The sequence below is a fragment of the Amphibalanus amphitrite genome, unplaced genomic scaffold (genome assembly GCF_019059575.1).
Source record: "Amphibalanus amphitrite isolate SeventyFive unplaced genomic scaffold, NRLGWU_Aamphi_draft 000049F_arrow, whole genome shotgun sequence".
Taxonomy (NCBI): domain Eukaryota; kingdom Metazoa; phylum Arthropoda; class Thecostraca; order Balanomorpha; family Balanidae; genus Amphibalanus; species Amphibalanus amphitrite.
In genome coordinates, this window is record NW_024881545.1 from 1,349,296 (window position 1) to 1,374,267 (window position 24,972).

Here is a 24,972-nt window from a genome sequence, read left to right on the forward strand (position 1 = left end):
CATCTCGCCTTCGTCGCGGCACCCGTCTCTGGATCATCGCCGACTGACACCGTCCGCTGCGCCCGCCAACGCCCCAAGAAAACACAGCCGCGTTGTAAATAGGTTTGTAAATGTCCTCACATTCACATAGCTTCGTGAACAGAACCCACAGCGTGAGTACGGCTACCGATATCAGAATAGGTAGACAACGGCTACCGATATCAGAATAGGTAGACAACATCCAGTCCGCGCCCGCACCAGTCGTGTGTACGACCAAGTCGGCTCGGCGGCAGCGGCGGCGGCGGCGGCGGCGGCGGCGGTGGTGACGGCGGTGGTGGTGGTGGCGGCAGCGGCGATGGCGGCGGCGGCAGCGGCGGAGGCGACGCGCGCCCGACCGCCCTGTGCGAACTAAGAAGCAGTGCCACTCGCCGTCCGGTAACCGCCACATCAATGACTAGCATATATTTACTAAAATCGAAAGGAATGAACGCTGCTCTCGCGTTAGAAGCACAATTTGGCGCTGCAATTTTGTTCGATTCCTGTGTGCACAAATATGTAGAAAACTCTCTCTCACACACACACTGGGGCGAGCCGTCGCACGGGCGCGCCCCAGCTCGCCTGCCCGCACCCTCCCGCGCCCCGAACCGCAGCTGACATTCTGCCTAGCTGCGCACGCGCGCGCGCGACAAAGTAAAACAGTATGAGGCTAGAGTTGTTAGTACGCCGTCCGCACCTCGTACAGAAATAAATAAGTCGTGCAAAAGATGGCAATGGCGACAAGGGCGAAATTAAAAATAAAATACAGTGTATGTAGAGCGTTAAGACAGTGACCGAACCGAACGCAAATCAGAACAATGGATGACGTGGCGGATTTTGCACATCATTCTCATGACACAGTATTGGCACACTCATTACATTCAATAACAAATGCACAACCACCCACCCACTACAGAAAGAACAACATCTCTCTTCATGTGTGTGTTACACAGAAATCACCCACGGTTATACAACATAGGGGGCGGGGGCGGGCAAGGGGCAGCAGAAAGCCGTGTGTGACCGCCCGGAGCGGCCGGGCGCGGCGGCCCGGCGGCGGTGGGCGCGGGCGCGGCGGGCGCCCCGCCACGGAAGCAGCGTGTCGGGGCGCGGCGCCGGCCGGGGCCACGGCCGACGGGCCGGCAGCACGGCCTCGCTCCAGGACCGTTCCACAGACGGCCCGACCATCGGCGCGCCGGCAGCAGCGCACGCGCGATAAAGATTTTACAAAACATCAACGAGAGCATTGACAATGTTTACTCACTAATCTTGACTGGAATTCCACGTGTCTACTAAGAGCGGATGTGCCGGCAGCTTCGTTGCCGTACGCTCGTGCGGCGCGATCAGCCGCGCCGAGCGCGCCCGCCGCGCGCGGACTCACGCACACACACGCGCGCGCGCACGCAGACCGGCCGTCCACCGTTTTGATTGACGACCGGGACTCGGTAGCGGCGGCGGCGGCAGCGCGCGGGCTGGCCGGCCGCCGGCAGGCCGGCCGGCGGACCAGCTCTCATGACAGGCCCAGGTCACAACAGTTCATACTGCCTCAGGTGCATTCGCTGTATAATGTCCCTGCAGTCGTTAAACACACGTCGGATGTTCTCTGTGTCGACGGCACACGTGAAGTGCGGGTAGCAGTAGTGCTTGCCGTCGCCACTGGCGGTGCTGATACGCTGTGAACGCAGGAGAGGGGCGGGCCGACGGTCAATGATGGGGAGCGGCGAGCGCCAACACGGGAGCCTGTGGTGCAGCGTGTCAGGGGAAAAACGGTACGACGCCCGCTGGACAAATGCGAACACTGGGTTGGTGAATGCAAAAAGTTAGCATACCCTGAAACGGAAGCGAACCAGTAATAACCGCAAAGCCAAACACAAGACAATGTGTGTGACAGGTGCACCGTGCATGACTTACACGACTGTTTCACACTGTGGCGAAAAGGTCCCGCTGTTTATATCACAGGATAGTGTCACCAGACCGTCAGCGTTCCCCGGCGCCATCCACACCGAATCCAGTCAGAAATACTACTGGAAAGCCTTCATTGCCAGTCATCAGCGATTGGGATGAGACAGGACTCACGAAGCCGCACAAAAGTAGTTACGATGACACCGGCGCAATAAAAATGCGGCGAAATATAGAAACTGCATCCGGACGAAGTGCGACGCTGCTTGGATTCAGGACAACAGAATATCCTCAATATCATATCTTTTCATTTTCCAACTTTACATCAACAATTATGTCCGATGGAATTATTGGACTTCGTGTACAGTGTACACGGGCACATTGAAAATCGGATGAACGTTGATGAAGTTCAGTGCAGATCATTCAGCATATGATATCGCGGTTCAACTCTCCCTTTTCTGAAATCGGAACACCAGTCGAATATATGTACTCGTCTTCATTATATTCGATATAGTATATGAAGGATCGAATTGCACAGTACCGGGCCAATACAATGTCCCAAAAAGCTACACATCAAGCCCCGACGGACAGACTTGGCAGACCTAGATACAACACGATACCGAGACAATCCAAGAATAACCGACAAAAGCCACCAAGCGAGAATACAGCCACTTGCCACCAGTCACGTTGATTATGGCGAACGACTTCCACGCCACACCATAAAGCACCTCACCGGGCACTGGGCCGAGCCGTGTAGGACATAACAAACCCAATTTGCCGCTGTTCATTAAGCGACTCTTACTGTTTTTGTGTCCCTTTTCTTCCTGAGCTCCTCCCTGTCGGACTCAGTTTTCCCTTCAGCAATCATCTGCAGCAGGGGAGGCAGGTAGGCGCTCAGAGTCACGTGCCACAACATCGTGATCCCGCCCCAGCGAACGGAATCAGTCAGCCATGGTCATATGGCAACTGATCCTTTTAGTGCCTACCCTGGTGACGGCAGCCCACTTGCAGCCCTTTCGTGAGCAGAGCTAAAATGTAGCAATAAGTGCGCCGTCGCGTCTGAGCAGCGTCGCGTCAAGTTTCCCGTTATTTTGTCCCACAGAGCTCAGGGAGGTGAGGGAGGGTATATTCATCTGAAGTACTGCCAGGCCCTAGAACAACAATGCACGACAATGTACCATGAACACACGTGCGAAAATGAGGTAATATGCATGTAACTTTAATCAATCCCCTTAAATTCGTAAGAAGTGAAAACTAGTTCAACGAGACGGACGGCTGGGAGCAACTGCCAAGGGGAGAAGAAGGGAGAGGGCAGGAACAACCGCTAAAGGGAAAGAGCGACCGGGTGGACAGAACAACGGAAGGAAGGACTGCAGCAGGGAGACCTCAGAGAGATGCAGTCTAGGCGCATCGCAGATAACAATAACCGGAGTCGATTATGAGAAGGCTGCACTAGCGGACAAAAGGAGCTTAATCTTTTCCTTCTGGATAGTCGGACGAATCGCCATCGATAGCTTCCGATTCCCACGCAAAGGCGGAGCTCCGCCAGAAGCGACCAGCTTCCGCTCCAGGAAATATTCACCTTCCGGTCAGGGAAGTAACCGACTTCCGGCCATAGAAATGTCAACCTCCTAGACAGGATTTCGTCAGGCTTACCGATTGGCGAAGTAATAACGTCATCAGGGCGGCTGGCAGAGTTGGCCCAAGAACACCTGCTGAGATTTCGGCCCTCGGGTACGACCGCGCGGCTTTGCTTGTTGATAGTCGACGACGAAAAATAAGCCGATGAGAGCAGACACTCGAAAGGTCACCTATGCATCGAGCGAATTCAGCAAGCCGTCAGGGATGAATGCCTTTGAACAGGGAAAATAATGACGCAATGCAGTGCGAAGTCCTGATCTGCAGAAACTGTCTCTCCTCCCCGATGTACCTAGATTACTCCTAGTGAAAGAGCATCCACGTCTGCATGAACGATAAGCACCGATGTCCCCTTACGCCTGGCTCTGTTCGACGAAAACCTAGCGACTGCTGATGAATGAGGAGGTCATAACCGGTCGCAATCAAGAGTTGGCGCTCCCTGACGCAACCTGACCTGTATCGGAGTATCAAAACGGTTACCAGGTGTCAACTGTCATCTGAAAAGCCAAGTCACCTACAATGTCTCACCGAATCAACGCCTTTCACCGAACAGAACTCACTCATCGGACTCAACACCGGACCCACAGGACTCAACAGGACAAGACTCGCCGAACTGAATACACAACATAAGCCCCACTACACAGCCAGCACAAGGAAACGAGACTCACCAACACTCCGTGTTTTCGTGGACGCTCTCAACATGGCACTGTTCCTTCAGTAGATACAACAAGCATTCACACTTCACCATACGTTACCCGCACCCTCCTTCTCACATTCCCATAAAACACTTCTAGCCCCTAGCTATCCAGTTAGTCTCACCTTTCAACATTAGCACCCCTCAAAACCCCAGTTTACTTCAGCTACTGCACCACCTCGCACCAACACCACCACGCAACACCAGTCGCCACCACCTTACAATCAGCACCAGCATATTCTAGCACTGTAATACAGCACTGACATAACCAATCTACTACACGCCCTGACCTTTTCACACTCCAGCACCCAACTCCCCAAACCAAGACCCCAAACTGTGTGTGTGTGTGTTTTTTTTTACATAAATCTATATCACCATCTATTCTTTAGCTCCCTCGCCGAACACCCAAATACGGTATTCCCCAGGACATTGAGAACAGCAATACAGTACTCCGAGACCATGAATGTATGGATCCACCCTACCAGACACGCCATCCCTTGCTACGTACCAGGAACTCATCGCGGATGAAGTATTTGGCCCTGACCACATTGGCTTCATCGTCCACTTCGACGTGTGCGTCCAGGGGCGTGGTGTAGCGCGCAAAGTCGGAAAAGTAGTCCTCCAGCTTCGACTTTCCGGCGCGGATTTTCTCCTCGAGTAGGTCCTGCTTGTTCAGGAAGAGGATGACAGAGATGGTCCGCAACCACCTGAGGCAGAGAAGAAAGAGCGAGGGAGGTTAGTGAGTGACGGACACGAGACAAGGTATTCAGCTGAGGGTGCAACGGCAAGAGTAAAAACAAAACGAGGTCAGACAGCATGTTCTATACAGCTGTAGAACAAAGCAAAAGAACGTAAGTTTTTGTTTCTAGTGTGTAAGATACCTGAAAACTTTTTTTTTTTAAAGAATCAGTCGCCCTGGCATCGTTAAATACATGGGCGAGGGACGATTCGAGTGACTTGAGTGACGCTGCAGTCTAGATCCGGCAAGTCTCTGCTGAGAATAACTAGATGGCGCACAGCCTAGAGGCGCAACAGCGCCCCCTGTCCCAAAACCACCGGTACTAGAGGCAATCTCGAGGAACCAGCCAATACGGGGGTCTACCGCGTCGCAACCAATGCGCATAGGACGTGGATAAAATATACCAACATCCCGTGATTCAGTATGTCGAGAAATACTGCCCAAGTGGGCTGCACAGAGGGGAAAACGAGATACAATACGGAGATGTAAACGCAAAGACCCCGGACAGTGACGTAGTTCTCGTGCACCGTTCCGTGCTTCTATCCTCAGGATACTGATATGCTTCTTCTCCACGCCACAGCCCCCTCCGGGCTGGACAGGCAACTTTATCTCATGCGGGCTGCTCCCTTGGAGCGGCACTGCTGCTCCCGAGGGAGCGCACCCCGTAGCCGGGTGCAGTGAGTACCTTGGGGCTGGGTGGCCCGTCCTCTGGACGGGCTCAGCCCCTGTGACTCACTAGGATGCCTGCCCAGACCAATGTCTCCCCCTAATTCCTATCATCCTCCCGGCTCTGAAATGGTCTAATTTGACCGAAAGGACCTAACCCCCCCCCCCAAAAAAAAAGTTCTCGTGAATTAGAGGCTGGCGCATCGGACGCACGAGATGGTATAATCGAGAAGTCAGGTAGGATTCTCGCAACAGCCATAGAGCTTTCATCGGGTTAAAACCGAGCCACCAAGTTTTTAACTTGGGCACAAGCCGTTGGGCAATCGAATGTGACGCGTGATGGATAGTTGCTTGTCGGTTGGCGTAAGAATAATAAATCCACTTGGTTACCGAGCATCTGTGGCCGAGCAATCAAAACAAACTAAACAGGACGCCAGCAAAAGGCCTATACCGCATCACAGCTATAGGGGCAGACAAACGAAAGTGGCAGAGTGAGAACGAAGGTAACAGCCGTCCAAAAGACCGAATGAAAGATTTTATCTCGAAAACCATGTCGTGGTCGTTTGATTCAGCACATTTCATTGAATTTCTCTGAGAAAAATTACACATTTGACATTTTTTAAAGAAAATAAACTACTAAAAAGACGCTGTTTTATGATAATGGACCGTTGAAATATGAGGGCATCGCTCTCGATCAGAATTTATGCTCACTAAGATCAATGCCAGCATTGAAAATCAAGTAATTCATTCTACATTTTTACAGTCATTGCAGGACGATTATCATCAAGCCAAGAATTGTCGGAAACCATTATCATCAAGCCAAGAATTGTCGGAAACCGAGGCGCGCTTAGTAAGTGACAAATCACATCCCGTACAGGCTCCTCTACACCTCTCCTCAAATCAATTACAGTGACAGCAAGATAGTCACCTGTGAACAGCCCTAAAAAAACGCGCTACATTCCATGAAGGAAGCTCGGAAGTTATCCGGTCAGACGCCGATGATTGTCTGCCAAGCAGAGCTGATGGAGTTCTGCTGAATAAGTTTATATAACAGAACGTCTGTGCTCGCTAGAAGAAAGTAATAACTATAAGTATTTCCAGTTAGAGCATACCATCGACTTTGACTGATATATTGCTATAAACCCCTGTACACCTCAGCTGATCTCTGTGTACAGAGGTCCATGTTATTGCCGATGAGTACGGGCTGGGCACAGACCTGTTGTTCCATATGCTCTTGAAGAGGTCGAGCGACTCCTTGAGCCGGTTCTGGCTGGGGTCTTCACGCAGCACCATGTTGTAGCTGCTGCACGCCGTCACGAAGATGATGGCCGTCACGTCGTTGAAGCACTGGATCCATTTTCGCCGCTCGTCGCGCTGACCGCCCACGTCGAACATGCTGTGGGCACGGGCGGACGGACGGCCGTGAGAGAGGCGCAGAGGGGCGGACGGAAGGTCGTGAGATGGGCTCTCAAAGACGGGCGGACAGACGGCCGTGAGAGAGGCGCAGAGGGGCGGACGGAAGGTCGTGAGATGGGCTCTCAAAGACGGGCGGACAGACGGCCGTGAGAGAGGCGCAGAGGGGCGGACGGAAGGTCGTGAGATGGGCTCTCAAAGACGGGCGGACAGACGGCCGTGAGAGAGGCGCAGAGGGGCGGACGGAAGGTCGTGAGATGGGCTCTCAAAGACGGGCGGACAGACGGCCGTGAGAGGGGTGCTGTAAAGAGGGGCCAAACATGAACACCCGAGGAACCCAAAGAAGGGTCAGATAAGGCACCAGAGGGAAGCACAGAAAGGCGAACAGACGGCCGTAAGAAGGTCTCACAGAAAGGTGGACGAATGCGTCGTAAGAGGAGCGAGGGGATCGGCCAAACACACGGTGACATGGGCGTACAAACGGCCCAAACATACTATGAGAGGGGCCCACAGATTGGCAGACGGATAAACCATGATGGGGCGCACAGACGGCGAGGGAAGAAAGACACAGCGAGAGGGGACCCACCATGAAAATACAGCAATAAACATTACTGTAAGTGTACGTTGACAGGGTTACAGCAGTGGGGGAACTAATTTTGTGATGAAACGATGTCAACACGTTATGAGAAGGAGGCAAAAACAGGATTACGAAATTCACGAAAGGAGTGTGAACGGAAAAGACGTCGATTAACGAAACTAAAACATGGTAAACAACAAACTTTTCAGCTTGTTACAAAAATCGAACGTCTTCACATCAATATGCTTGGCATCAGGAAGGCTTTGGAAATGCATTTGCACATGAAGAATGCACAAAACCGAAGTAGGTACATTAATGGTAACAACATGATTGCACCAAGTTAACAGTCATGCTTCAGTAAACACATTAAACGCATTTCTACCAGTCTGGTCAGATATTTCGTACGTATATTCTTCTACCCACGCAGACGGATCCGTCTAGGCTAATGGATCTCTGTTTGACAAAAAAGATCATGATGCAACCCCGATACGGGTCGTTATGAGCCGGGACAGGCGAGTCTCACTGTGGTCAGCGGCCGTCCCGGCGGACGAAACTGGCCGCCGCGGGCACACTCTCATTAGCGGGACTCCCTCCCCGCCGGGGACAGGTGCTTCACAGACCCGCGGCCCGAGGGCAGAGGAAGGAGAGGTTCCGGAAGACCTCCCACCCACGCAGCGAGACACGTCATGGTTGACATTTATCAGAGCTCATATTGCAGCTGAGAGCTGCCGCAGCTCTTCGCAGCTGGAACCGCAGCGGGTGTATTGTAGCTATACAATGTCGAAGTGCTTCCAGAGAAAACCAAGGTAGTAACAAAGCTTCGCCAAGAACCTTACGTTTTCGAATCGTCTGCTCATTATTCCGACACTTCAGCCATCTGTACGTTAACAATGCTGTCAAAACGACTGAGAACTGCATCCTCGCTACCTTCACCTGTCCATCGATTTGATTTAATTGCCGAAACGCGCACAGTCGACCCGGTCACTTACTGAAAGTTGACTTTGTCGACCTGGAACTTTGTCTCGAAGATGCCCGACGTCAGAACTCGACACCGCAGAATATCCTGAGGGCACCAGGGGCCAGGTCAGGTCAAGTCGCTACAAAACATGCCCAACGATTGGTATGAGCCACAGCTCGGGCGCGGTATTTAGTGAGCGTTGCTATCAGATAGCCGTTAAATATAGGCGAACTGTATTCACCCTTCGTGGACATGTCCACAGAGTTTCCAGTGAAAACCCAAACAACAACAAGAAGAAGATGACATTCGATGGAAGGTATCAGAACGCTCAAAGGACAAGTGAGAAATATTTGATCAATATTACGATTCCCTCGCGTATGGCCAACTAAATCTAATAATCGTTGTACTGTCGTCAGCGATTTGCTGGATGCCAGTGTCTAATTCTTTATGACTTAATATCCGCAGTGGAAAGGCGCCATGTTATGAGAAAATAACAATGATAAAGGCATCTGACTAGGCCCAGGTTACTTTGGAATATTTTTTGAACATAGAGCTAAATGTCTCTCTGGGATGAAAAGAGGCCAGACACCTCTACTCTTATGAGAGCCACAACTCCGAGTGAGCGGGTCCCGCGTGTGGCGCTCACCTGTTCTGTCGGGGAGTAGTCGTCCTGTCGGATAGTGCTGGTTTTGTCCAGGAAGCTGAAACAGACCAGACAGATCAGTGTCAGCGTGATCGATGATACAAACACGAGACGCACGCCAAACACAGTCAAAAGTTCCGAGCCAGACTTGTTCCTTATCGATCCAAATGCCGCCTGACACTGAAAACGCCACAAGGAGCTTCGTTCAACACTGCCCAAAGCTAAGTTCCGATCCAATATTTATTCCACATCGATCCGAATCCAGCCTGGCACTGAAAGAGACACATGCATCTTGGTTACCAACGCGACTAAATACAACATGGCTAACATCTCAGCATCTAACAAGGTTAGAAAGCCAAAAACTGATGAGGCCCGCATTACGCGTGTTAGTTTACGTCCTTCCTACCCACCCCGAACAGTGAGTGGCCTCCCGCAGTGCTCCGCCCCCGCCTCCTCCTCCTCCCCGCAGCGGCCGGTCAGCCCCGCCCCCTCCCCCGTCGGCAACCTTCAGCGGCGTCGGGACTCGGGGTGGCAACAGGGATTACATCGCCAACAGCGGCAACAGCGATTACAGCGTCACCAGGCGGACGGACCGGAACTAGAGCTGCCAGTTCCGCCACCAGAGCGCCGGCCGGCCGCTCGCCGCTCCATGGAAGCCGGCTGTTCGTCGGTGGAGCGCCGCGGAAGCTGAGCGGTGGGCAGCCGATGGGTCGACGAGGCCGCCCCGACGGACGGCCGCCGCAGACCGCCGCTAGGCTCGCGCCGGTCAGCCAGACTGACTCCTAAAACCTTCCACATAAGAAAACTGCCTTTAAAGGAAATAGTTCACTTTCACGAAATTATTTTTTGCAATGGATTTATGATTTTTTATGTTCAAAATGATCAGCAAAGAAAATAAAACCTATTTATAACAAAAGATTATTTTCTATATTTTGATATAAGAAGAACTTTTCAGTTTCTGTAAGGCACAGGCGATCCAGTATGAAAAGAGCATGGGTTCCGAAAATTCTTCAGAAACTAGAGAAATTATCGCGGCCACCGGCATTTGGGCGATCTGCTGCTGCTGAATGTCCTTATTGATCAGTACGAGAATTTCTCTAGAGTTCTCGTAGATAATTTCTCTAGTTTCTGAAGAATTTTCGGTACCCATGCTCTTTTCATACTGGATGCAAATATATGCAAGGCACACATCCTCAACGCAAGACACCTTTTTCGGGACGAGAAATAGAATATCTTTGCCTAGGGTGATCGTTGGGCTGTAAAAGCTCCTGATTTATGCTCGTCTCAGCCCAGGCTACGGAACTGCTATTCCAGTTCAAAACCCATGTTAAAAAGTGAACTATTTCCTTTAAGGTATGACGGTCGAATCGTGGCGGAAAACCGGAACTTACGATGGAAGCAAAAGTGTCGATGATGATGATGATGATGAATTGGGGTTTTTGGGCGCTCGGACTACAGTGGGCATCGGCTTCTAATAATGTCAAGGAAGTCCGAACGCAAGGAGCCTTACAAAACATTCCTTGTTGTCCCTATCTCCAAAAAACGAGGACAAAAGCTGAGACATAAAGCACCAATTTTACAAACCACCAAGCGGCAAACGGTACGGGCCTCTGCCGCCGAACACTTTTGCCGTCAATTGCTGGTCGCGACCGGACACGGATACGGCACCGGCCTGGCCTCCATCGTCTCGTGTCGCTGCCTCAGGAAACGAGATGAGGGCAAGTCGATCTACCTTCCTCAAGGAGGGACACAGGTGATGCACAAGACGCAGGTCAGGCACTAGAGCATGTCTTGTGCAGCTCGATTTAAGTCCGCGGTACAGGAGAAAGAAGATCCACTGCAGCTCGATGCACGTACTCTGTAGCTGAAAACAGATCCGGTGCCAGCGGTAGCATGTCCAGCACATTTCTTTATGTGCAGCCAAGTTACTAGCATTCCGCTACAACCAAATTGAAGCCGTATGCCTGCTGAGTTCCCCAGTTCAATCGCCGCTGCACAATGCCGGGTATGGGAGCCGCAGGCGGAACAAGGAAGGAAGTTTTAGCCGATCGATTATGGATCGATTCAACTGGCGACAAAGCTGCGACCGCAATAACAAAACAGCTGACTAATGTAATGTTTTGGTCGATCGACCGCATTTGACCGATCGATTCGAGTAGAACTTAGAATTATGTCGTGGTTTACAGATAAAAGTACAACAAAAATCACCAAAAAGCATCGTCCTGCCATGCGTTACTTGGTTCGGAGCTCGCCAACAGGTAGGTACACAATAGAAAACAAGGCATATTGCTCAATTAGTTGGCACTGTTTCTGGATATTACTGGCTACTGCCAAGAAGAATCAAATTAGCATGAAACTCTACGCTTTAGGACGACCTGTGGCATTAACAGCCACGCACCATGCAATAGCCAACCATGATTACCAACAAAGTGCAACTATGGCGACAGACATCAGCAGTAAGGCAGACAAATCAATCACGTTTCGATTAGACCAGGCGGGTAAAACAGCTCCACATCACACAGTCTGAGCAGCGCCATTAGAAATTCCTCCAGGCCGACCGGCGGGCGGGTCGGTGGGTCGGTCGATCGTCGACCCTGGCTCGGGTACAGGCAGACGCGGCAGACGACTGGTCGGAGCACCGGCGACTTGGGTCGGTCGATGTGTCGTGAGCAGAGGAAAAAAACGGCCGCCCACCACACCACGGCACCGGATGGCGGCAGCCACCGGCATCGGGCGGGGTACAGAAAGTGGTAAGTGGGGTACGAGATGGGGTACAGAATAAGGTACAACCACAGGATGGGGTTCATGTCAGGAGGGGTGCAGTATAGGGTACTTGAGGTGTTCTGAATAAATATCCTGAAAGGGTACTTTCATCAGAGTGAACATACAGCTAATCGTGTGATGTAATCAAGATGTTCTTCATCAGTCGAATCCCGTTGAATTCCAAGATATATCCGGTGAAACAGTCAGCAAGTAGGCACGCAAGTGATAATGAATTGCAGCTAAGGAGTTGATGTCCTGATTGTTAAACGTCGAGGCCCACGAGAGCACGCTCAAAACTTCTTCGCCAACCTAGCGGCAAGGAAGCATAGGGCACAGCCTCTGAACATCCGTCTGACTAGGTGCCACACATACACAACAGGCACCAATCAGAGCGCATTTATGTATAATCTCACAAGCTCCAGAACGCCGAAACAAAGACAATTACCAGTCGGGATGACACCCAGACCACCCAGTCAGGTGGAAAGCACACTGCGGCGCCATACGTTCGCGGAAGTTCACACACACAAAACACCGGTCAGTCAGGGTCTGCCGTGATGGATTTATCGGCGTTGCAGCTGCGACCGCGCGCGGCGGTCCGGCAGACAGGCGAAAGAATCTGCCTCGGCGTGCCGGCCGACAGTTCCCCAGCGCAGCTTGGTGCGCACGGAGGAAAGTCGGCATCACACACAAAACCCTTACGAGCGGGGTCGACACCAAAGCGGGGGCCACACAGTGCGCAAAGAAGCAAGCTGGATTTGAGGGTAGCAACTGCGGGGACCGTCACGTCTCTTATCAACACGATGTGGTTAAACTCTTCGTGCTGACGCGACCACATCAGGCGATTATCACCGCCCCGGTATCCACATTCACGCTCAGCGCTCATCATCATTCCAGACGCGACTCAGTCCGAGCAGCCGCATCCCGTCCTGTGCCGCCGGCGGGCGCCGCCACCGCTCCGGGCGGCGCGGCGCTGCTCCAGCCACCCACCCACCCCGTCAGCCAACGGTGCCAGCCCCGCTGCCGGAGCGCCGCGCACCGGCGCGTCGGCCGTCCAACCAGCAGCGCTGTCGCTCCTACCGCGGCCGTGTCCGGCAAACGAACCAAAGTCTCTGGACATCAGCTGTCCGATGACCGCAGTGGCCAGGCCCCATCGAGCGTGCGCGGTCGATCGCACCGCACCTGTCCGGCGGCGCGGCGGCGGCGGCGGCGGCGGCTGACGCGGCGCGCGCCGGCGTCCGCCGACCTTGAGCCAGTATCGACCGGGCCCGCCGCGCTGGGAGCGTGTGTACACCCAGAATAGAACACCGGCGGCCGCCTGGTGAGCCGGCGCAGCCCCGGCCGGCCACGTGCTCGGCGCCGCCGCGCTGCCGGTCAGCTGGCCGTGCAGAGACAGCCGAGCACGGTCCGTGGAGCTGCCGTTTCTGCTCACGGTGGCAATACCCACTGCTCCCCATTGCCGGGCTCGGTTCGAGCTATGCCCGTCGGCGTCGGCGGCCGCCGTCGTCGTCACGGACCAGCTGATGATGGCTGCAGTTGCCGGGCCGGCGGGCTCGCCGTCTTCTCGGAGGCTCGCTCAGAGGCGCCGACCCAGCGGTCGTTCCGGTACAACCGACAAGAAATGACCGCTGAGACCGAGCTGCCGGTGCAATGGAACGGCGCAAAGAGTGACGAGGCGGCGACTCAGTCTCTCTGATCCCTCTCCCCGCCGATGAGGGTCCATTCAGGAGGGCGAGGATCACCCCCGCAGTCCTTTGTGGGTGTCTCAACCGCGACAGGCCTCACACAAGCCCGGTGGTCATGCACGCGCAGCAACAGAACGACAGCGGTCACTGAGCTGTGCGTCACTCACTCAGCCGCCAGCTCCAGCTGCAGAAACAACGGGAAAACACCGGCCGACGACTTCCACCAAACTGGCGGCAATGCCTCCAATGCCGGCGCGCCGCCACAAAAGCTGCAGCCGAAGTTATCCGGAGAGAAACCTTTTAACTTTCCAGGCCAGCCGCCCGGAGAGAACTCGTTCGATCGATCGTCCCATTGACTAGCCGGCATTACTAAAGCTATGGAAAGCGGTCTCGGCGGGAGCACCGACAGGCGACCAGGGCGACGGGACGCGAGCGGCGAGCGTTTACGGAAACGAATTGTTTTGTCAACACACCAAGGTCAGGTCAGCCCTGGCGCGGAGGTCACCCCGAGATTCAGAATCACGGCCTATGAGGAACGATAATAAAATTAAAACACGAGTTCCTTTGAAGGTGTTGTACCCGTAACTGTACCGCGTAATGTTCTTTTAATGAAATTTATTGACTTAAAAATATAATCACAAAAGTAACCGTTATATTTTATATTTTATTTATAAAATATTATATTTTTAAGTACGTCTATGTCCCTCAAAACAGTGCTCACAACAATTCAGAAATTTATTGACGCTAAAATAACTAGTAGCTGGTGCTGAAAGTGCGGATCAATGTATAACTTTCAAATTAAATAAAAGTAAGGGTCGCACAGCGCCGAGGCAGCGGGTGTCATTCCGCTGTGGTAAACTCCGGTAATGCTGACACAGACACTGACACTGACAAGGCGGCAGCAAAGAACAGATCTGACGAAACTACACATACCGGCCATTCACAAAACGAAGACCGGGGCTTATACTGATACAAGGTATAGGAAAATCGTGGGCGCAACGCTTAAACGTGTCGTGTAAGTTAGTACTGTTGAATAATGCACATAATCTGGCGACTCTATCGTCTAAAAAAGCAAATGTCCCAGGCCCTACTCCCTAGCAACACCTTTGAACGTTGTCCGAGGCAAAGTCAGCTGGGGTGGGTCCACGCAAGTTAGACCAGCCGAGCCGGTTGATGGTAGCAGCTTGAAGTCTCCGCCCCCTCTCCTAACGGTCCCCAAGCGGTACCATCCCTACCCCAGGAGGAGTTGGGTTGGCCCGCAGCAGCAGCAGCCTGGCATCATCTCTGTTCCGCCCAGCGCTGCAGACCGCGTCGCCGAAGCCCCCATTTCCACGGCCCTCCGAGCCACCCTCGGCAGCGTTCGCCGGCTCATCATCTGCCGCGTCTCCGGTCAGCACGCGCTGCCATGACAACGAATAAAACAGCATCTGACGGCGACCGCCTGGCCTGAGCCCGGCCAGGGTATGCACCGCCAGAGCAGACACAGCTAATGTCACGAGGTCGGCGCGCACCGTACAGACGTCGCTACATGACCGATGTGAACAATAAGAGAATATAGATCGGAAAACAACGGACATCTTCACTGTTGAGATAGTAAATGAGATCGTTGCTATGATTGCCGCATTATATGAGATACACAAATCGGTCCAGAATAACGCCAAAATCGGCGATTCACATGCAGTCTAAACACAAGCCAACTCAACTCAGACATGCTTATTGCTTGGCCGCTTGGACAGCACAATGAATGGGCTCTGTATTGCATCAGCGACATGACTGCACTGTTTCCTATCCTGGTTAGAGTGTGGAAACCAGATAGTATCGGCCCTGTGTGCAATCGGGCCCGATCGGTCGCGGTGCAGATTCACCCCGAAAACCATCGCCGCGCAGCGTGGCGCCGATTCGCTGTGAATGGACAGCGGTCTGCCGCACTTTCCGTGCCACTTCCGTTCCAAATCAGCGGCAATTTAAGGAAAGGAAGACAACCTGCTTTGCACAACCGTTTCCACTGAGTGAATGTCACAGCCAGTGCAAACCATGGACATTCACTCACACTACTTGCAAGAATCGTTCGGTATCCGTTAGGATAGACACTTACTTTCACATTATTCAATTCACACAGTTCTCGAAATCCGCTTCTTTTCAAAAGCCCACCCGCAAGCTGTGGCACCTGTGAATCATGTCTAGTGTGACAGCGCTGGAAATAAACCGGATAGTATCGCTGGTTTTATTTTACTGTTGAGTTGCCAACCAAGTTGGGAATACTTGGTAAGTCAGCGCGGGCCCCACGCCGTGAGTCAATGCTCTACTACATAACTCGCAAAGAAGCCGGCCCGTACGCTAATACGGGAAATCAGTAACAGGAAACAGAGGACGGGAATCCTGGCTGAGCGCCGTGTCCCTTCGCTCGCACGCTACCGCCGCGCGCACAGGGCGGCCTCCTGGGTAGTCGGCTCACAGGCGCCGCGGCCGCCGCCGAGCCGATCTCAAGTGGCGGCGATAGCCAAGACAAAGTAAATCTGTTCAGAATCAAGTGCGCGCCGCGATACTGGGTGGTCTCGTGGTGCCGCTCAGCGCATTTAGGCGCTGTTTGGTAACAATATAGCGGCCGCGGCGTGCGGCATATCGCGACAAATTGCACAGCTCGGCTCAGCCATCTTTGCCTCAACTGGCAATGGCACACGGGGCAGGATCCTTCACTAGCGGCTTCGGCCGACGACAAAGGTCATGACATCTCTCGAGCACGACAGTCATCGGGTAGCAGTGCAATACAACTTCAATGACGCCGCGGCCGAACAGGAGGCGCGAGACCGCAGGAGCCGACAATACGCGGTGTCGTCCGCATGGACATCATGCCGGTCAAACAGATTTTCAGAGACCCGCCAGCGAGGGATGGTGTCAAAGTAAGTTACTTGCGGATGCAGTTTCACCAATAGCAATGTTCTCGAGAAGCTCCGTTGCCAAGCTTTCGATATGTAATGCCTGGCACTACAATCTACGAGCAGCGTCTTCTTACGCAAGCATTTAACACCCAGTTACATAAAATTTACGGCCCAACACGACTCGCGGCCATAATAACGACAATCTACCATCGAATTGGACGTTCCGTCATTCCTCTGTAGTCAGTGGATTACGAGAAAAGGCGGACAAATGCCAGTTTCAAAGGCCAATAAGAATCCTTACTCCTCAGCGACAAAAGGGAATCACGACTCAAGTTGCTGTTTTTCTTCAGTTTCGGCAAACGACTCCCATGGCTGCAGTAGCAACACTCAATTATTCACCACATCACTACATCTCTCACACCAACCTAAACCTGAGAGGACGAGCACCAGCATGAGCTCGAGACTCGTGAGTCCGAACTAAAAATACCTCCGCTAACAACCTGACTTGCTGGAATAAATCTGAGAAGTCAGAACAGACGGTAGAGTACAGAAAGAATGCTACAGCACGCCCGGCCCGGTACTCACTATTTGGCGCAGTCGATGAGTTGGTACTCATTGGCGCGCTCGTAGCAGGCCTGGACGCCCTTGTCCTGCCACAGCGCCTCGACATGGTCGTAAAACTCCTGTGGATAGAATAGATGCGTCATTAACGCACAATGCTGGATACAAACAGCAGGCACCAGTCAATGACAACAACATAGAAATATAATCATACGTAGGATAGTGAGCGCAAACAGAAATTGGTATCGATAGGGGACAGAAAGCGGTACACAAATACCACTGTGCACATAGGATAAAGCCGAGCACCTTGGAAGATGAAGTAAGCATTAGGTAAAGAATGACACGAACAGCATTGCATCGACCTGATAAGTCATAAATTGGTGGCATCTCTCACCTAAAAACAACAGATAAACTACCGTGACGCAATGTAAGTTGGAATGCAGATACCTATCTATTTCTCGGACTGTGGTCCCTAATTCGCCTGTGATTTTTCACCCACAAGATGCTATTTTCACTTCACCATTTTCACTTTAAGGGTTTCAAAGCGAGCGCCAAAATATCGGTAAAACGATTACCTATACATCAACTTGAACCACTACGATAATTGTTCTGCTGTATCATCTAAAATCTTAAGGATTTAATCTGGAAAATTAAGTAATCAGAAACGGACGGACACAAAACAGCATTAACAGTTGCAGTAACCATGCAACAAATTTATTCAACCTCAGTCCACATTGATGTTCCAAACAAAAGGAAGGGCTGCCAAACTTCAGAAAGAGGAGTAACACTGCTGACGATAGATACACTGCACGGGACGAATGTTCTCCCCAGGGCAGACGGGGAGAAGTGGGAGCCCGTTTTTCTTACCGGCGGGTAGTCGAAGTAGGGTTGGGACGCCACGTCTTGCACATAGTTGACGCGCGCCTCGTTCTCCGTCTTCTCCAGTGGGATCGGCGGCGACAGCGTGCTCATCGCTCCGGTGATGGTCTGTAGAACAGAGGGAAAGGGGCAGATGATGTCATTGGCCAAAGGACACGCACACAGAAGAGGCGTGGAGTTGAAAGAGGGTGTGTTAGGTGTGGGCATTTTGAAAAGGCGTAGTCGTGTGTTCATTGACGATAGACCTAAACAAATAATTGAAAGTAACTAAAAACTTAAAAGAAGCTTGTGGTGTAGGCTAAGCTGTAGGAGTTTTTTTTTTTGTCGTAGGAGTTGTAGTAGGAGACAACTTCATATCATGCATTATCTTTCATACGCATTCTCTTTTCATTCCCTCAAGAAAGGGCACAATAATCCCTTTCTCAAAGATATTGCTGAAAACTGAAAGGCTCTCTACAAATGTTTAAATAAATTAACACATTTTGACGAGTGGGTTATGGCTGTCGGCGACACTCCGACTGGCTATGGCCGGACAGGTGCCGACTGCAGTGGCCCCGGTCGAGCCACGACTACGGCCCGGGGAATCCCGGACCGGGCTGGTGACACCGTTCTACGGGACGGGTACGATCCCCACACAACGGGTGCCCCATGGTACCCTAACAATGCTACAATTAAGTGGAAGTGGGTCGGACCAACGAAAGAAACTGGGAAAATAAAACCCAGCCCATGCAAGGACAATGAAATGGCAACATATCCACATCAAAACCGAGGTACCGACATAATTTTACGCACCGCATAAAGCACCCGACATGAATCAGCCATACTGCATAACCAAACCATAACCGGTTTTAGCAAGATCAGTGCCATAATTTGAATGCCATACTTAACTAGGATTGAACGCCAATAGCTCAGTGCTCTGAAAATGTAACTGTTCACGCGACCTGGCGCTCTGTTCGGTGGCGCCCTCTGTGGCAGAGACGGTAGTTTCTCCGGGATGATTACACCCACACACGAACAGCCAGTGGCCTGACCTCGGCCGGCCGGGCGACCGCCGCCGGCCAGACCCCCCCCCCCCTCCCTCCCCTCCCCCAGACACACACAGGCGGGCGGCGGGCACGTGAGCACTGACTGAGGGGTAGGAATCTCGGCCGAGTTAATTCACTGGATGGGGAGATGCATATCGTAAGCGACATGATAACAAATTTTTACTTCTTGGTGAGAGTGAGTGAAGAGGTAGAAAAAAATGATGTGGCATTCCCAAACTGAGGTAAATTCAAACATAAGGTCACAACATCTAAAGAAAGGCACCTAAACAAGAGAACAACAAAGTAACTTAGGTAATCCAAAAATCAAAATTGGTAAAAACGGGAAACACATGTTTCCAGCCAGAGATAGAACATTAAACGATACTAGGGAATTTACAAGGGGAATGTCGTTGAATCAGATTTAGGAGCACAATTACCCACGAATGTAAGCACTCATTTTGAGTGAAGCCACCATATCAATGAAGACCGCAGTACTTACCAATATGGCGTCTCGTACATTTTTCTTGATATCTGCGATCTTTTTCTTTTTCTCTCTGAAAAAGAAAGATAAGCGTTAGAGACAGCAGAGATAGAGAGCGCAGTAAATACTGCGTTAGAGGTCACTCGTACCAGATAAGTTCAAACAACAGGCATAAATGAAGCTCGGATGATACTGAATAACACCGTGTGACGAGCAACTTTGATCGTATGTCACTGGGGAATAGTTCTGCCGACACAACACCCATGCAGTAAACGGCACTCAACAGGATACTACTGAAACTACTGCATATATGTACTGGGGTAAGGTAACTCACTGGGTAACTGGGTGCTTGGTCGCGTCATGGCGAGGACAGGGGCTGAAAGTTGAATACACAGGCATGCTAATAACTAGGTAAGTAAAGACGTTATGCAAGTACAATGCAGTGAATTGCCCTCCTTGTTCAACAAGCGACGAAAACACCAAAAAGTGAACTTGTTTGTTAATTGGGGCTTTAGGGCGCGCCGACTACTTAGGTCATTTTGCGCCCATACCAAAAAGTGAACTAAAAATGGTGAATCCAATAGATAGATTCAACCTTCATCTAGGTGAATCATGATGTTTTGCTTTCATCTGCATCTGACTGAGCGCCAGACACCCAGGACAGAACACCATCAAATTATCGTTTGGTGGGCAGTTCCTTAACCCCGACCGAACACCTCACGCTAAATATTGTGATTATTATTGGTTTCTATAGTTGGAGGTCTCCGCCCGTCTCGCCGTGTTTGTTGCACATTTCCGGTGGACCGAGAGCCCCCTGCAGCCGGCGGCAGACGAGGTCGCGCTGTTGGCAGGCGGGACGAGGCTGACTTCAGCCCGCAGCGAACAACGAGGGCGGCCGGGCCGGCGGCCTACTGTTTTGATGACTCGCCGTGGCGGGGGCGGGGGCGGGGGCGGGGGCGGCAGGTGTATCTGAAGCGGCCGCCCGCCTGTTGCGGCCGTGCCGGCGCAGGCGCGGCATGGTCGGCGCGGTCGGCCACTGCAGGCCGGCTGGCCCGCTCGCCGGCCGCCCAGCCGCGGCGGCTCACTTCCGCAACAACGGTCGATCGATGAGGGTCGCGCCGCCGCCGGACAGCCGGCCGGCGGCACATCGGACAGTTTCCGGACAGCGAGACAGACCGGACAGCCGGCCGGCGGCACATCGGACAGAGTTTCCGGACAGCGAGACAGACCGGAGTCTGGACAGCTAGCTCGGCGGCAGACAGCGGGACACATTGGAGACCAGCGCCGGACATCGGACAGCGCCGCTGCCGGACAACCAGCGAGACAGCAAAACGGGCAGCGTGCCGCTAGACAGCTAGCCCGGCGGCAGCCAGCGAGACTTATCGGTCTGTCAGCGGGGCGGGACGTCAGGCAGCGTTACCGGACAGCTAGCATCGCGCAGGACAGGAGAAAAGCAGCGCACGGTGGCCAGCGCCGTAGCAGAACTGTAACGGCCATTCAAATCAATTTCTACAAATAAACCGCCATTCTACTAGGTGCCGCTATATTGTACGTAAAACCTGAAACAAACAATAGTATCAACAAAAAATAATACACATGGACACACGAACAACACAAAGACCAATCATTTCAAAGCATTGCATACATTAATCAATTATCAATGGACAATAATCTTACTTTTGTGGGATCTGACGTCCCAGTATCACAATCGTACGTGTCAATGGCCACGCTCCACCGCGTGCCACGCCCTGTTCAAGGTTCTATTTAATTGGAGGCGGCAAATTGGGGAAAAGAAAACATCGCTGCCCAATGACCTCTGGGCGGCGGTTACACTCCCACCAATCGGTCACGATTCTATAACAAGACAGTCCACATTTGCGCAACACGACCGCGGAGCGCAACCATCCTGCGCCACACGACCGACGACGGTAAAGATGGTGGCAAACTGAAATCATCTAATGTCACGGGAGTTGCCCGTCGTCCATCACTAAGCGTCACTCGGCAGCCGCTCACGATACGTAGCGCCAACACATACTAGTCAGCTCACTCGTCGGCTGACGTGCCACTCTCCTCAGTTCACAACGCACTAACAACCACCACACTGTCGGTGGCTGTTAACTGTTTATGTCGCACGCTCTGAGGCACTGCATGACCGTATGTCTCAGTTAAACCTTCAACGTCTGAGCCACTGTCATCGAATGAGCCACCGTCGTCACTGTCAGAGCCACAGACAGTCCCACGCGCAACGCTCAGGGTCGTAGCAGTAGTCTAGGCTACGCAGCAGCTACACAGTTCAGCCTGACAGCCACGCACAGTTCAGCCCCACTGAGCGCCGTCGATGGCTGCAGCCGCCAACTCTGCTCAAGCACCGCCGAAGCCACCACCAGCGCGCGGCCCGGCCCCGCAGAGCGCCGCCGGAGCCACCAGCAGCGCGCGGCCCAGCTCCGCCGAGCGCCACCGAAGTCGGCGCCTACGGGAGGAGCCGCACCAGCTTCTGTATCGGTCGATCATATGTTCCGTCTTTCGTGCGTACGGCGACCCGCCGGACGAATCCGTCGTCGGACGGATGAAGCCGCGTGACGCGCCCCAGCATCCACTTGCAGCGGGGAGAGTTGTCGTCGACAACGAGCACGACGCTGTCCAGTTCGATGTTCTCGTGCGCTGTCGCCCATTTCCTCCTTTCCTGGAGACTCGGGAGGAACTCGGAGCGCCATCGTTGCCAGAACCGGTTTGCCAGGTACTGGACGCGTCGCCAGCGACGACGGCAGTAGACGTCAGTCCTCTGAAAGGCACCAGGCGGCGAAAGCACTACATTACATTTCTGTGTTAGTAGAGCCATGGGTGAGATTGGGTGGGGTTCATCGGGAGTCATGTTGAAGGATGTGAGGGGCCTGCTATTAACGATAGCTTCCACTTCGCAGAGCAGCGTTCGCAGGAGCTCGTCATCCAGCCGAGCCCCGTGACATTCCTGAACGAGACCGCCCAAGACAGCCCGAGCGGAGCGAATCATTCGCTCCCAGACGCCTCCTGCGTGGCTGGCTGTTGGGACATTCATCCGAAAGATGACCCAGAAGATGCTCTAGTCTCTGAGAGCACGACCATCTTCATTTTTGATTGCGGGCCAGCTCCTCAACTTCATGCGATACGTGTTGGATATGATGAAGTCGTTTCCGAACCTGTCGTTCAGTCTCGCCTTCGCCTGCGAGTAAGCCTCATCTGTCCTCAGGTGGAGCAGGCCCAGGATGGCTGTCTTGGCTTCACCCGCTGTGTACTTTCCTAGAAAGTGAAGGCGTTCGATGGGAGAGGATGTCTGATGTTCAATATAGGTTTCAAAAGACTTCAGCCACATTGGAAACTCCTCAATGTTGCCACTGAAGGTGCCTGGTTCCAGCACGGGAAGCCTACTACCATTGTGTCGCTCAGTAAGCAGATCTGCCAGTCTGTGTAGTGCTGCTTGAGTGCTGGGTTCATCATCCTCCACTCGACCATTGGCTGTCTTGTCGTTTCTTCCTGTACCTTGGACATTATCCTCCACTTGGACTGCAGCATCAATGGAGACATCATTTCTTGGTACTGCTCCAGTTCCAGTGACCACTTCAGTATTCTCCTCCTTTGCACCAGGTCCAACTTCATCACTTGGGTCTTGACTTGCTCCCTCCTCCCTGTCAACATCAAACTGGTCAACCACCCTCAGCTTGGCTTCATTTATGTTCATTTCTGTTTCTATATCCAGTTGTTCTTGCTCCAGCAGCAGCTGTTCTTGTTTTTGCTTCAGATGCTGCCTTCTTCTACTCATTGCAGCTCTTGCTTCCAGCTCTGCTCTGTCCTGCTGCATCTTGAGCTTCATGAGCACAACCTGTGCCTTTACTTCGCTGCCGGCACATGACTTGCTTGAACGTGATCCACCAGCGTCAGATCTTGCAGGAGTAGCATCATCTGCGGAGACTGAAGACAGGTGAGCCTCCACCTTGCCTTTCAGCTCATTCACTTCAGTGAGGTTCTTGTCATGATCCAGGTTTTCTCTCTCTTCACCTTCCATCAGGGAGCATATCACTTCATATGTTTGCACAAAATCAACATAATCATGCTTCCAGACATCAAAGTCCTTCCTGATCACTTGTGGCTTTTCTTCCTGCTCAACAGACTCCAACAGTAAGCTGCCACGTGATCTCAGCTTCTTCAATAACTGCTTGTACAGCTTTGACTTCTGAGCAGCCTGGTAGCATCTACCTTTCTCAGTGGTCCGCAGCTCCCTGCCTTTCGCAGACAACATCCTCTGTTCGTCACTCATTGTGGACCAGGCAAGGAATTGCTCAAGAAAAGATGGCAAAGGATTTAGTTTCACTACTTAAATAAATGTAAGAGGTGCAAATAATAGTGTAAATACTGCAATAACAAAACAAAAATGAAGCACAAAAAATTGTGACCCAAAACCAGTGCTAACACGTCAAGGTCAGACGTCCAGGTGCTGAGGCCAAAACTCAAGGTCAAAGTGACAAATTCAGGTGTGTCTAGCTACAAACACCTCTACTAGTCAACCATCATGCATGATACGACAGGGGGAATCCTACTAACAACCCTGCGTAACCACTGACAGTCTGACTGCGCTAGAATCTACAACCAGTTGATATTCATTCAGTGCAACTGAAACTGTTAAAAGAAGAAAATAAAGACAATCTTTCAACTACAAAGTCTCAAAATCAGGACTAGATCCTAAAAGTTTTACTGTAACGGCCATTCAAATCAATTTCTACAAATAAACCGCCATTCTACTAGGTGCCGCTATATTGTACGTAAAACCTGAAACAAACAATAGTATCAACAAAAAATAATACACATGGACACATGAACAACACAAAGACCAATCATTTCAAAGCATTGCATACATTAATCAATTATCAATGGACAATAATCTTACTTTTGTGGGATCTGACGTCCCAGTATCACAATCGTACGTGTCAATGGCCACGCTTCACCGCGTGCCACGCCCTGTTCAAGGTTCTATTTAATTGGAGGCGGCAAATTGGGGAAAAGAAAACATCGCTGCCCAATGACCTCTGGGCGGCGGTTACAAGAACAGATCAAATGATTGCACCTGCCACAGCCAACCAGTAGGAGCAGAACCGGACAATGTCATGTGGCTTTAATGATCTTCGTTATGCATGGTTAAGTCCAAAAGATTGGGCACTAGCCAAGGTCATAGTATGGCCCGCCACCCCCCCCCCCCCCACACACACACAGATCATACACACGCCAAGGCGTTCACAAAACATATTTGTCACACGCCGACCGAGTGTATGGAAGCTCAGAGAAAGGGTTATATGTAGAAGCACCAGTGCTCAGTGTGTGGGGGAGGGGAAGGGGAGCAGGGTTCACCGGGCATCGGTTCGACCCACGCATTAGCCACGATTGAGCCGGTAAGGGAGCACCTGCAGGGATGGGGACGGCCGCGGCCGCCGGCTG

The 24,972-nt window shown here is 52.2% G+C and overlaps 1 protein-coding gene across 2 annotated transcripts in view; it reads right to left on the minus strand.

The window, feature by feature from the left end:
- Window positions 1-91: 91 nt before the first annotated feature.
- LOC122377741 (guanine nucleotide-binding protein G(s) subunit alpha-like) overlaps window positions 92-24,972 on the minus strand; it is a 38,720-nt gene continuing 13,839 nt past the window's right edge. Inside the window, exons 3-11 of one of the 2 annotated variants that reach the window (XM_043358115.1) lie at window positions 19,528-19,582; window positions 17,992-18,111; window positions 17,149-17,246; window positions 9,243-9,297; window positions 8,628-8,701; window positions 6,865-7,044; window positions 4,752-4,950; window positions 2,714-2,779; window positions 92-1,685 (exon numbers count right to left, since the gene is read on the minus strand). In XM_043358115.1, coding sequence (XP_043214050.1) covers window positions 1,539-1,685; window positions 2,714-2,779; window positions 4,752-4,950; window positions 6,865-7,044; window positions 8,628-8,701; window positions 9,243-9,297; window positions 17,149-17,246; window positions 17,992-18,111; window positions 19,528-19,582 — 994 coding nt within the window. In that variant the 3' untranslated portion in view covers window positions 92-1,538. The remainder of the gene's footprint in view (window positions 1,686-2,713; window positions 2,780-4,751; window positions 4,951-6,864; window positions 7,045-8,627; window positions 8,702-9,242; window positions 9,298-17,148; window positions 17,247-17,991; window positions 18,112-19,527; window positions 19,583-24,972) is intronic. The other variant, XM_043358114.1, reaches the window with a different exon arrangement.